Source organism: Oncorhynchus mykiss, chromosome 17 (assembly GCF_013265735.2).
Source record: "Oncorhynchus mykiss isolate Arlee chromosome 17, USDA_OmykA_1.1, whole genome shotgun sequence".
Taxonomy (NCBI): Eukaryota; Metazoa; Chordata; class Actinopteri; order Salmoniformes; family Salmonidae; genus Oncorhynchus; species Oncorhynchus mykiss.
Window position 1 is genome coordinate 57833873 of NC_048581.1, and position 11305 is coordinate 57845177.

Below are 11305 nucleotides of genomic sequence, written 5' to 3' on the forward strand. Positions count from 1 at the left end.
TTCCTTGAATTCTAAATAAATCACTGACAGTGTCACCATCAAAGCACCCTCACACCATATCACCACCTCCTCCATGCTTCACGGTGGGAAACACACACGCCGAGATTATTCGTTCACCTATTCTGCGTCTCACGAAGACACAGCGGTTGGAACCAAAAGCTCAAATTTGGACTGTTCAGACCAAAGGACAGATTTACACCGGTCTAATGTCCACTGCTCGTGTTTCTTGGCCCAAGCAAGTCTCTTCTTCTTATTGGTATCCTTTAGAAGTGGTTTCTTTGTAGCAATTCGTCCATGAAGGCCTGATTCACACAGTCTCCTCTGAACAGTTGATGTTGAGATGTGTCTGCTACTGGAACTCTGTGAAGCATTTATTTGGGCTGCAATTTCTGAAGCTGGTAACTCTAATGAACATATTATCTGCAGCAGAGGTAACTCTGGGTCTTCCTTTCCTGTGGCGATCCTCATGAGAGCCAGTTTCATCATTGACTGCACTTCGAGAAACTTTCAAAGTTCTTGACATTTTCCGGATTGACTGACCTTCATGTCTTAAAGTAATGATGGAATGTCGTTTCTCTTTGCTTATTTGAGCTGTTCTTGCCATAGTATGGACTTGGTATTTTACCAAATAGATTACCAAATCTTCTGTATATCAACCCTACCTTGTCACAACCCAACTGATTGGATCAAACGCATTAAAATACATTCCACAAATTAACACCTGTTAATTGAAATGCATTCCAGGTGACTACCTCATGAACTGGTTCAGAGAATGCCAAGAGTGTGCAAAGCTGTTGTCAAGGCAAAGGGTGGCTACTTTGAAGAATCTCAAATATAACATTTGATTAACACTTTTTTGGCTACTACATGATTCCATATGTGTTATTTCATAGTGTTGATGTCTTCACTATTATTCTACAATGTAGAAAATAGTAAAACATTTTTTTTTTACAAAAATACTCTTGAATGAGTAGGTGTGTCCAAATGTTTTACTGGTACTGTACACAAATAGGCCTATAATAAATTAATCTTGAAGACTGCCTAAAGGGGTGATTCTGGTTTTGGTGGACTGACCATTACATGCTATGATCAAGATGCATACTTGCAACTTGATTTAATAAAATCAGTAAAATTGCAATTCATGTCTAGTTAGGTGAGAGGAACATAATGTAGATATCAGAGATTCCACTGGTAATATCATTGGCTACAATCTAAACCACAAGTAAGTATAAGTGATATTGCACTCATGAGCATTATTGAATAAAGCACAAAGTTTAAGTGGTGCAAGGGTAATCAACCTGGTATTGAGATGGAAAATCACTTGTCATTAAAGTACTATGCCCAAACCATCTGGGCTTGAGTTCTGAGGGTCTGAGGGCCTGGTCTGTGGGTTGAGGCCTGCAGGGTTTCAGCTTCAGTTGGGCCCTCTTTCTCCCCCAGTGCTCCCATTTGTCTCACTCTGAGAGACTGGGATTGTCAGTCAATGTCAAATGCACTTAGCTAGTGTTCAGCATGTCATTGGCTCATCTCTCGATGAACTGCAGGTTGATCTCGCTCTCTGGCACCAGCAGTGTCCGGGTCATGGGTTTGACTGCTGCACCACTGCCTTCTGGATCGGGCTTCACATCAAACTGCATCAGAATCTGAGGGGACCAGGAGAGGGGTTGAGAAAATGAGAGGGCGCCCCTCACATGTACAGTACTTGGAAGAATGGAAGTCCACTATGAGGATGAAAATGAACTGGGACTCAAAACGCTATGGAAATGATATGTCATTTACAGAGAACCTCACTGCCAAAGCCTAGCTGTAAAAGTGACCAAAGATCTACTCACTCGTGCCAGTGCCAGGTAGACCTCCAGCTCTGCGATGCGGCGGCCGATGCAGCTGCGTTTGCCCACGCCGAAGGGCACTGAGGCGTAAGGGTGGTGGCCTTTGTACCTGTTCAGCCAGCGATGGGGCTGGAATGTATCCGGGTTTGGGAAAAATGCTGCATTCCGGGATGTGGCGAAGTGGCAGAGGGTGATCAGAGTCTGGATAAGATAGAATTGTGAATTGGTAGGAATCAGTTAAAAAAAATTGGTAAAATCCTTCCATTACATATGTTTGCCTTCTTCCCACCTTAATATCACATCAGATTGTTCAAAAAATTTGGACAAAGAAGCACTCAACATCAAGTCAACACTTACGTTTTTGGGGAGGAGGTAGCCTCCAACCTGGATGTCTTTGTCAGCGATGACCCTGGCATTGGCCGCAATAACAGGATAAAGTCTGGAGAAGCCAAAACATAACAATGTCAGTGTGACTGATCAGTCTAATGATTGATCGATTGGTTATAGTTGATTGAATCAGGGGTACATAGTTAATTCAAATTGGTAGTGGAGGAAATGAGCTCCCCTTAATTACATAATGAGGAGCTATGAGCACTTACCTGAGCACCTCCTTCACCACAGCCTTCATGAGGGGCATGCGAGCCACGTCAACAGCCCCAGGCACCTTCCGACCCCCCATCACTGCCAGTACCTCCTCCCTCAGCGAGGCCTGCACCTCGGGGTGCCGAGATAGTTCGTACAGGGACCAGGACATGGTGCTGGAGATCTGAACACACACAGGACACAACAGGTCAGTACGCCAGAAGGATCATTAACCATAAGGTCACTAGCAGTGGATGGAGAGAATAGTGAGCTCCTTACAGCTTAAGAAGAGGTAGTATGCTGTGATTTACTCAATGATATAGTATACTTTTGACTAGGAGTGAGAGGAAATGGAGATGTATGACTATTGGATATTTTATAAACTAATAGTAAAGAGCAGGCTCAAAGATGGAGCGATTAGGACAGAGAAGACAATGAGGAGGGAGAGATGCAAGAGGAAGAAGACATGAGAGTTCCTCTTCACCGTGTCCACCCCAGCCAGAAGCATCTCCGTGACGTTGCTGTACACCGTCTTCATGGGCAGCCCTGTGCGGGTCAGGAAGTAGGTCAGATATCGCCCCTCCACCTCCTCTCCCCGTGCCACCTTCTCCGCTTCCTCCTTCAGACGCTGGTCAATGTGACCTTTAGCTGCAAGGAGAGAGATCAGGAGTCAGATCAGAGTAAAAAATCTCAGATCTGGGTTCAAATACTCTTTTAAATATTTTAAATACTTTCAGCGTTTGCTTTAGCCTAACGAATGCCAGATGGGCGGGGCTTGCATTGGTTCCAAAGCACCAATCATCAATCAATTCCAGCTGAAGTATTTCAAATAGTTTTTGAACCCAGATCTGAAGGAGCTCTAGTCCAACTAAGGGAATCTGTATAGCTTGGAAAATAAAAAATAGACCTCCGGGAAAGCTTACTACAGGGATTACATGTGATGAATGGAAGGCAGCCACACACACTATGGGTCCTACTGAATGGGAACGATTTATAGCAAGTTACTAGAAATCGATGCGTAGAGGGAAACTAACCACTGGGGGCATCTAATAATTATAAGTAGGTCAGTGAAGTTAAATAGATCTAATGTAAAAGGTGACATGTACTAAAAAGTTGACAGAATTAAACCCAGGTGGAGCAATTTTATTTGTCACATGCTTCGTAAGCAACAGTTGTAGACTAACAGTGACATGCTTACTTATGGGCCCTTCACAACAATGCAGAGGGGAATATATATATATATAATAGAATGATAATAACACAAGGAATAAATACACCATATGTAACAATAGTATGAGGCTATCAAAGATGGCAGCTCACCGAATTGGAAAATGTAGTCCCAGCATTGGCAGAAAGTGTCCCAGGGCATGGGGAACAGCTTGTGTAACCAGGCGGGCATAGCCATGGTGAGGAGTGTCATGACAAACATGGTGTTAATGGACTGGATGAAACACTCTGTCTCCGTGGGAACCACAGGGTCTAGGCAACCAATCTTGGACTCGAACAAGACTGAGGAGATCCCTGCAGAGAGGAAGACAGGCACAGGTCAAGGGTGAGAAGGGTTTGAAGGGCTTTCCGGAAGGGCTTTGTTTGTTTTCCCTCTGTAATACAGATCCAATCAAGCCTATTATAGACTTGTCAGAATACCCTATTCTACCATACACAAGTAAGTGGTGGTAATAGACAAAACTAGAAGCCCACAATGCTAATTGACATTGATACAATAAAGTTGCTTCCTGATCTTGTGTCTTATTACAGGACTGATCTCAGATAACCTCACACCTGACCTCGGATGCTGAACTCATATGCCACCGTGTAAAAGTACAAATAAAAACAAAGAGAACAGGTTGAGTGCAAATAGGTCTTACCTTCAAGGCCGAAGAGGTAGAACTCACTGCTGATGTTCGGGACGAGACCGCAGGGGTTCTGGTGCCTGCTGCGGCGGAGCTTAACAATGAGGTCATCAACAACGGCATTTAGAGTGGTGTCGTAGGCCTCCACCGCCTTTGGATGTAGAATGTGCTTCCCCAGGAGAGTCCGCACCGCCTGCCACTCCTCCCCTTCACTGAAGAGAGTTAAGGTTAGCGTTGCAAAATTCCTAGAACTTTCAATAAATTCCATGGCTTTCCCGAAAATTCCTGTAATAAGGAGGGAATAAGCAGGAAATCCGAATCCTCCAACCAGGTTTTTTGGAAAACCAGGGAATTTATTTAAAGTTCCCAGCGATTTTCAACCCTAAGTAAGGTAAACAGAAAATAATGTCATCAATGAGTTTGCACAGGAAACATCCAATAGTTTACATGTTTTATACAGGCTGAGCCAACTGTAACTGTAGGCTACTTGATTGAACTGTAATTGAACTGTGAGCATTTTCATATTCCTGCTCATTATGTTATAACCCATAGGTAATAATAGATCATAGGCTGACATCTGTCTCTTTCCTGAGTCCCTGTCTGTGTCTGTCTGGCTTCTAGACCAATTAGTCCTTTGTCTTAAAGGGATACTTCAGGATTTTGGCAAACTCATGGATACCATTTATATGTCTCTGCATCCAGTATGAAGGAAGTTAGAGGTAGTTTCGCTAGCCAATGCTAACTAGTGTTAGCACAATGACTGGAAGTCGATACCATAGATTGCCCTAAACGCTAGTTAGCAATTGTGCTAATGCCAGTTAGCAACTTCCTTCAAACTGCACACAGAGACATGGTATCCACGAGTTCATCAGACTCTAGGGAAGTAGATAAAGGGCTTCATTGCCAAAATCCTGAAGTATCCCTTTAAGTCTTTGTTTCATCTCTGTTAATCTTTCCTGCTTCCTGTCAACAGCACATGAACCTGATGTCAGAACAGCTCAGATTAGCATGACAAGCATGGGAGGGGAGACAGCAGAGGAGGAGAGTGATGGTACCCACGCTGTGAGCAGTCCGTAGCCATGACCTCGTTGTTTCCTGTAGTCCTTCCAGGAGGAGAGGTCAGAGCGGATGGGGGTCTTGCCCTCCTGCCTCAGAACTTGCTCAATCAGGGCTGGCTCTGCCACGTGCACCGTCAGGATAGGGCCGAAGCTGGCCTTCCACATCGGCCCATAGCGCTTCACACCCTCAATCTGGGAGAAGACAACACATTAGTACACAACGCATATAGATGGCATGATTCACTGGAGATTGAACCATCCATAGAATTAGAAATAATCTATTTCTATGGATGTAGCATCAACATGTTGTGAGCAGACCTAGCTACAGTTCTATGACTGTACGTACATGACTGTACATACATACCCCAACCAGAAGCTATGGATTACATGCAACATCCACACTGAGCTAAAGGGTAGAGCTGCCACTTTCAAGGAGTGGGACTCTAACCCGGAAGCATATAAGGAATCCCGCTTGGCCCTCCAACAAACCATCAAACAGGCAAAGAGTCAATACAGGATAAAGATTGAATCGTACTACACCAGCTCCGATGCTTGTCGGATGTGGCAGGGCTCGCAAACTATTACAGACTACTACACCTCCCTCTGCAACTGAATCCTGGACTTCCTGATGGGCCGCCCCCCAGGTGGCATCAACACATCTGTCACACTGATCATCAACACGGGGGCCCCTCAGGGGTGCGTGTGCTCAGTCCCCTCTTGTACTCCCTGTTCACACATGAACGCATGGCCAGGCACGACTCCAACACCATCATTAAGTGTGGAGCAGGAGCTTCAGGTTCCTTGGTGTCCACATCACCAACAAACTATCATGGTCCAAACACACCAAGACAGTCGTGGAGAGGGCACGAAAAAGATTGACTGAAAAGATTTGGCATGGGTCCTCAGATCCTCAAAAAGTTCTACAGCTGCACCATCGAGAGCATCCTGGCTGGTTGCATCACTGCCTGGTATGGAAACTGCTCGGGCCTTCGCCCGCAAGGCACTACAGAGGGTAGTGCGTACGGCCCAGTACTACACTGGGGCCAAGCTTCCTGCCATCCAGGACCTCTATACCAGGTGGTGTCAGAGGAAGACCCCTAAAAAAAAGACTCCAGCCACCCTAGTCATAGACTGTTCTCTACCGCACCGCAAGCGGTACCGGAGCGCAAAGTCTCGGTCCAAAAGGCTTCTTAACAGCTTCTACCCCCAAGCCATAAGAATCCTGAACAGCTAATCAAATGGTTACCCAGACTATTTGCATTGCCCCCCCTTTTACACTGCTGCTGTTACTCTCTGTTTATTATCTATGCATAGTCACTTTAACTCTACCTACATGTACATATTACCTCAATTACCTCGACTAACTGGTGCCTCCGCACATTTACTCTGTACCGGTACCCCCTGTATATAGCCTTGCTATTGTTATTTTACTGCTGCTCTTTAATTATTTTTATTTATTTTTATTTTTTACTAATTCATTTTTTCCTTAACACATATTTTTCTTAAAACTGCCATGTTGGTTAAGGGCCTGTAAGTAAGCATTTCACTAAGCTCTAAACCTGTTGTATTTGGCCCATGTTTTAAATTAAATTTCATTTTATTTTAAATCTGCTTGATGTAGTGTATGGACAAAATCTGTAGAAATACTTTCAAAGCTCTGTGATAGAAAGCTTTGTGCTTTGCTCCATGTGCTCCCCATCTACACCTATGAGGCAGCAGGTATTTCCCAAAGCACAGAAAAGTGCCCTAGTGGCCTACGGCACTTTCCTGCTCAATGCCCTATCAGTGTAAAATAACTGATGTATGTATACCATTTATCTAACATTGTCTATGCATATGCAACTGCATGTCTGGTGCATTTAGGTCATCACAGTATAGCTTATGTTGGCCCTCTCATTGCTTTTTAATTGCTGGGCACTTACATTACACACTGGTGGTTAAGTTATACAGTAGCCTACAAGTAAGGAGAGGCTGTGACAGAGTGTCTGCCCTACAAGACCATACCACACCCAACAGCAATGCCATTACCTATCTATTACAAGACAATGTGTGCTGACCAGTTAAATCTGCCAATGAAACATTCCTTACGGTATTGCTGTTTATCAGACATTATGAAACACTAATCGCATACATTCACGCGCCTGTCTTGCTTTAATAGAAAGAAAGTCGTGAATTTAAATTAAAAAATGAACAAGTCATCAAAATAATTTACCTGCAGCTCGTGGAGGCGGGACAGTCCCCGTTTGGCGAAGAGGTCCCATACAAATTTGGCGACGGTGGGTCCCGGCATTTCCTCCAGAGTTTTCAACCTGTGCGCCGCCTCTATCTTCTTCCGGCCAACTGAGCTCTCAGCCCAATTCTCCATCCACTTGATCAGCGGGGTCATACTGCGACCAGACACTTTGAGGGCTTGCTGCAGCATCCTTTTTGCTATATTCATGTACTGGTAGGGAAACACATGCAAGTCTATCGGGTATCGGTGCTCATCTTGCACCAAGGCACCAAGACACTATTTATATCGCTCGACCCATGTCGGACTGGGACCTGCGCGACATAGAGTTGTTAAGTTTCTCATTGGGGGCCAATTAAAGCGAATCCTGGCGTCGACCCCACCCAGTGTTAAGGTTTTGGACGCAGTAGGCGTGGACTATTTGGAAGGTGTGTCCAGATCGCAGAAGTCAGACTAACCCAAAGTAGCGCACACATGGAAGGTAAATCATATTATTATCTGTATTTTTCTCAGACACCAATGGAGGCTGCCTAGAAACTACTTTCGGGCTAGGCCATTAGGAGGAAATTAATAACAAACAGATAATGCATAATAAGACGTGTTGCCATAAATACAGCCTGGTCTCATACACTAGAAGTAACATAGTAAACGTGATTCCGGGACAATCAAATTAGTATGCTATATTATGTTTGGTATGGTTACACAAGACAGAAGGTTACAGGTGGGCGTATAACGTGAATGTCTATCAACCCAAGGGTTGTATGTTTGAAACTCATCATGGACAACCTTAGCATTTGAGCAACTTTTCAGCTACTTACTACTTTTGAGCAATTTTGCAACTACTTAGCATGTTAGCTAACCCTAACCTTAACCCTCTTAGCTAACCCGTACCCTAACCTTAACACTTTAACCTAACTCCTAACCTTAACATTAGCCACAACAAATTGGATTTCGTAACATATTGTACATTTAGAAAATTTGTAACATTGTGTGGACCTCAAGAAGAGTAGCTGCTGTAATTCGTTACAAATCATATGAAATGGATGATGGACATCCACAAATTAATACATACCATATTAAACGTAACTTCTTACTAAATGGGGCTTTTTCTCAAATGTATGTACAGAATGATACAACATTCTCTGAGACCAGGTTGCAGCGGGTGTAGTTTACCATTTCAATGTATTCTACTCCTATTTTATTATGTTTATTTGGTGTGGATAAGTAATTCTACACTTGCATGAGTATGAAACAAACATGCAATATCAAAATCATATGTCAGGCCGAATATTCGGGTATTCTATAAGGGATATGCTTTGTTTCAATGGGGTTAATGTATTGTATTTCAGTGACTCTATAAAAACCCATGACACATTTTATAAAATGATTGATCCTGACATTTTAGAATGCATTTCCCAGTCCTGTAGGTGTCGAGCAATATGTTTATCCAATTATTGGCGTCTGAATTCAAGGATTCGCTAAAACTGCGAATTATTTGCTCATAAAGGGTCTACTGAGAATGTAATGCAATAGACTACGTGGATTAGGCTACTTGCTGACTCGGGGTTTTCCTGTTGGGGCTCGCCTCCGCCATTGCGCGAGCACGAGAGAGAAAATCCTGACCCGCTTTCATTGAAGTGGATGCGTGCCAGGACGCAATGTGTGCGCCTCGCAACATGAAGTAATAGTGATTGTAGGCCTACTTGGAATCTGGTTGGACGTTTGCTCTTATGCTTCTATAGTTCTAGCCAGAAAGCCCTTTCCCCGGATGCCATTTTCAGAGAATGACCGAACACTGAAATACCTACGAAGCTAACCAAGCCAAATACAGACACAGATTTGGTCCGCCTTCTTTAGATACTTTTTGTGGCTAATTTGCATGTCCACGCGACCAGTCAGAGGGGAATCATTAGATATCCTTGGGAAATTATTATTCTAGTAATTTACCTTCTAGTTCCTCAAATTCTCAGATATTTTTTGCGTTTTTATTTTATTATATCTATTTTAATTATTGTGCACAAGACTGTAAAAACGTGATCGTATATAAATGTAAGCATGGTTTGAAATTATTATATTTTAGTCAAATATTGTATTTGTTTGGGCTTCTTGTGGTCAATTTGCAGTCTACAAAGTTTTTGCAGTTCTGTTCCGGCCCCCTGACCATCAGCTCAAGAAAAAGTAGGACCGTGGCTGAAGCTACACTACATGACCAAAAGTATGTGGAAACCTGCTCATCGAACATCTCATTCCAAAATCATGGGCATTAATATGGAGTTGGTCCCCCTTTTGCTGCTATAACAGCCTCCACTCTTCTATGGAGGCTTTTCACTAGATGTTGGAACATTGCTGCAGGGACTTGCTTCCATCCAGCCACGAGCATTAGTGAGGTCGGGCACTGATGTTGGGCAATTAGGCCTGGCTCGCAGTCGGCATTCCAATTTATCCCAAAGGTGTTTGATGGGGTTGAGGTCAGGGCTCTGTGCAGACCAGTCAAGTTATTCCACATCGAAAAACAGCCCCAGACCATTATTCCTCATCCACCAAACTTTACAGTTGACATTATGCATTCGGGCAGGTAGCGTTCTCCTGGCATCCGCCAAACCCAGATTCGTCCGTCGGACTGCCAGATGGTGAAGCGTGATTCATCACTCCAGAGAACATGTTTCCACTACTTCAGAGTCCAATGGCGGCAAGCTTTGCACCACTCCAGCCAACGCTTGGCATTGATGTTGCTTACAGAGGCAGTTTGGAACTCGGTAGTGAGTGTTGCAACTGAGGACAGAAGATTTTTACTCGCTTAAGCATTCACGGTCCCGTTCTGTGAGCTTGTGTGGCCTACCACTTCGTGGCTGAGCTGTTGTTGCTCCTAGACGTTTCCACTTCACAATAAGAACACTTACAGTTGACCGGGGCAGCTCTAGCAGGGCAGAAATTTGATGAACTGACTTGTTGGAAAGGTGGCATCCTATGATGGTGCCACATTGAAAGTCACTGAGCTCTTCAGTAAGGCCATTCTACTGCCAATGTTTGTCTATGGAGATTGCATGGCTGTGTGCTCGTTTTATGCACCTGTCAGCAGTGGGTGTGGCTGAAATAGCTGAATCCACTTATTTGAAGAGTGTAAAAGGAAAATTGAAAGTAATATGGATCGTCCCAGAGCCGCTTCTAGCCTTTAGTAGGCTATTTAGTATTTATTAGGTTCCCATTCCTTGAGTCCAAACAGGATTAAAACAATTACAACAAATCACAACAAAAAAAACAGCCTACAATACCACATACACACATTATAACATTCTTATTCAATTATTATTAGAAATGTACAATATTACAATATTTCAATGGGTTTATTTGTAAACTGCGTGTGTAAGAGTGTTTGTGTTTGTCTCCTTTTTTATTTATTAGGATGCCCATTAGCCAACGCCAAGGGCAACAGAATGTTATACGTTTCTTCATAACACCTAAACTGAAATCAAAACAGACTGGCTCATTGGGGAGAAATAAGATCTAGCATTGGAAAAATAATGGGATTTGACATACACAATAGAGAAAAGTACCTCTTGAAGGTCCTACTGGCAGCCAGTAAAAAGGCCATCACTAGGAAATGGCTACAAAAAGACCCTCCCACAGTGACACAATAGATAGACATTGTAGAAGAAATACACCACATGTGTATGACCTTTGTCCTTTGTTTTAAGAACACAACAGGAGAGAGGTCAAGAATACTGGGGAAAATGGGTTTCGTACTTGGAAAAG

General features: G+C 43.5%; 1 protein-coding gene across 1 annotated transcript; it reads right to left on the minus strand.

Annotated features, from left to right (window-relative positions):
• Positions 1 to 878: 878 nt before the first annotated feature.
• LOC110494198 (25-hydroxyvitamin D-1 alpha hydroxylase, mitochondrial) lies at positions 879 to 7952 on the minus strand. Its single transcript, XM_021569034.2, has 9 exons — positions 7535 to 7952; positions 5324 to 5514; positions 4280 to 4476; positions 3732 to 3932; positions 2896 to 3059; positions 2429 to 2595; positions 2187 to 2268; positions 1833 to 2030; positions 879 to 1643 (listed from the first exon to the last, which is right to left on the minus strand). The coding sequence occupies exons 1-9, from the start codon at positions 7760 to 7762 to the stop codon at positions 1524 to 1526; spliced, it is 1548 nt and encodes a 515-aa protein (XP_021424709.2). The 5' UTR covers positions 7763 to 7952; the 3' UTR covers positions 879 to 1523.
• Positions 7953 to 11305: the final 3353 nt, after the last annotated feature.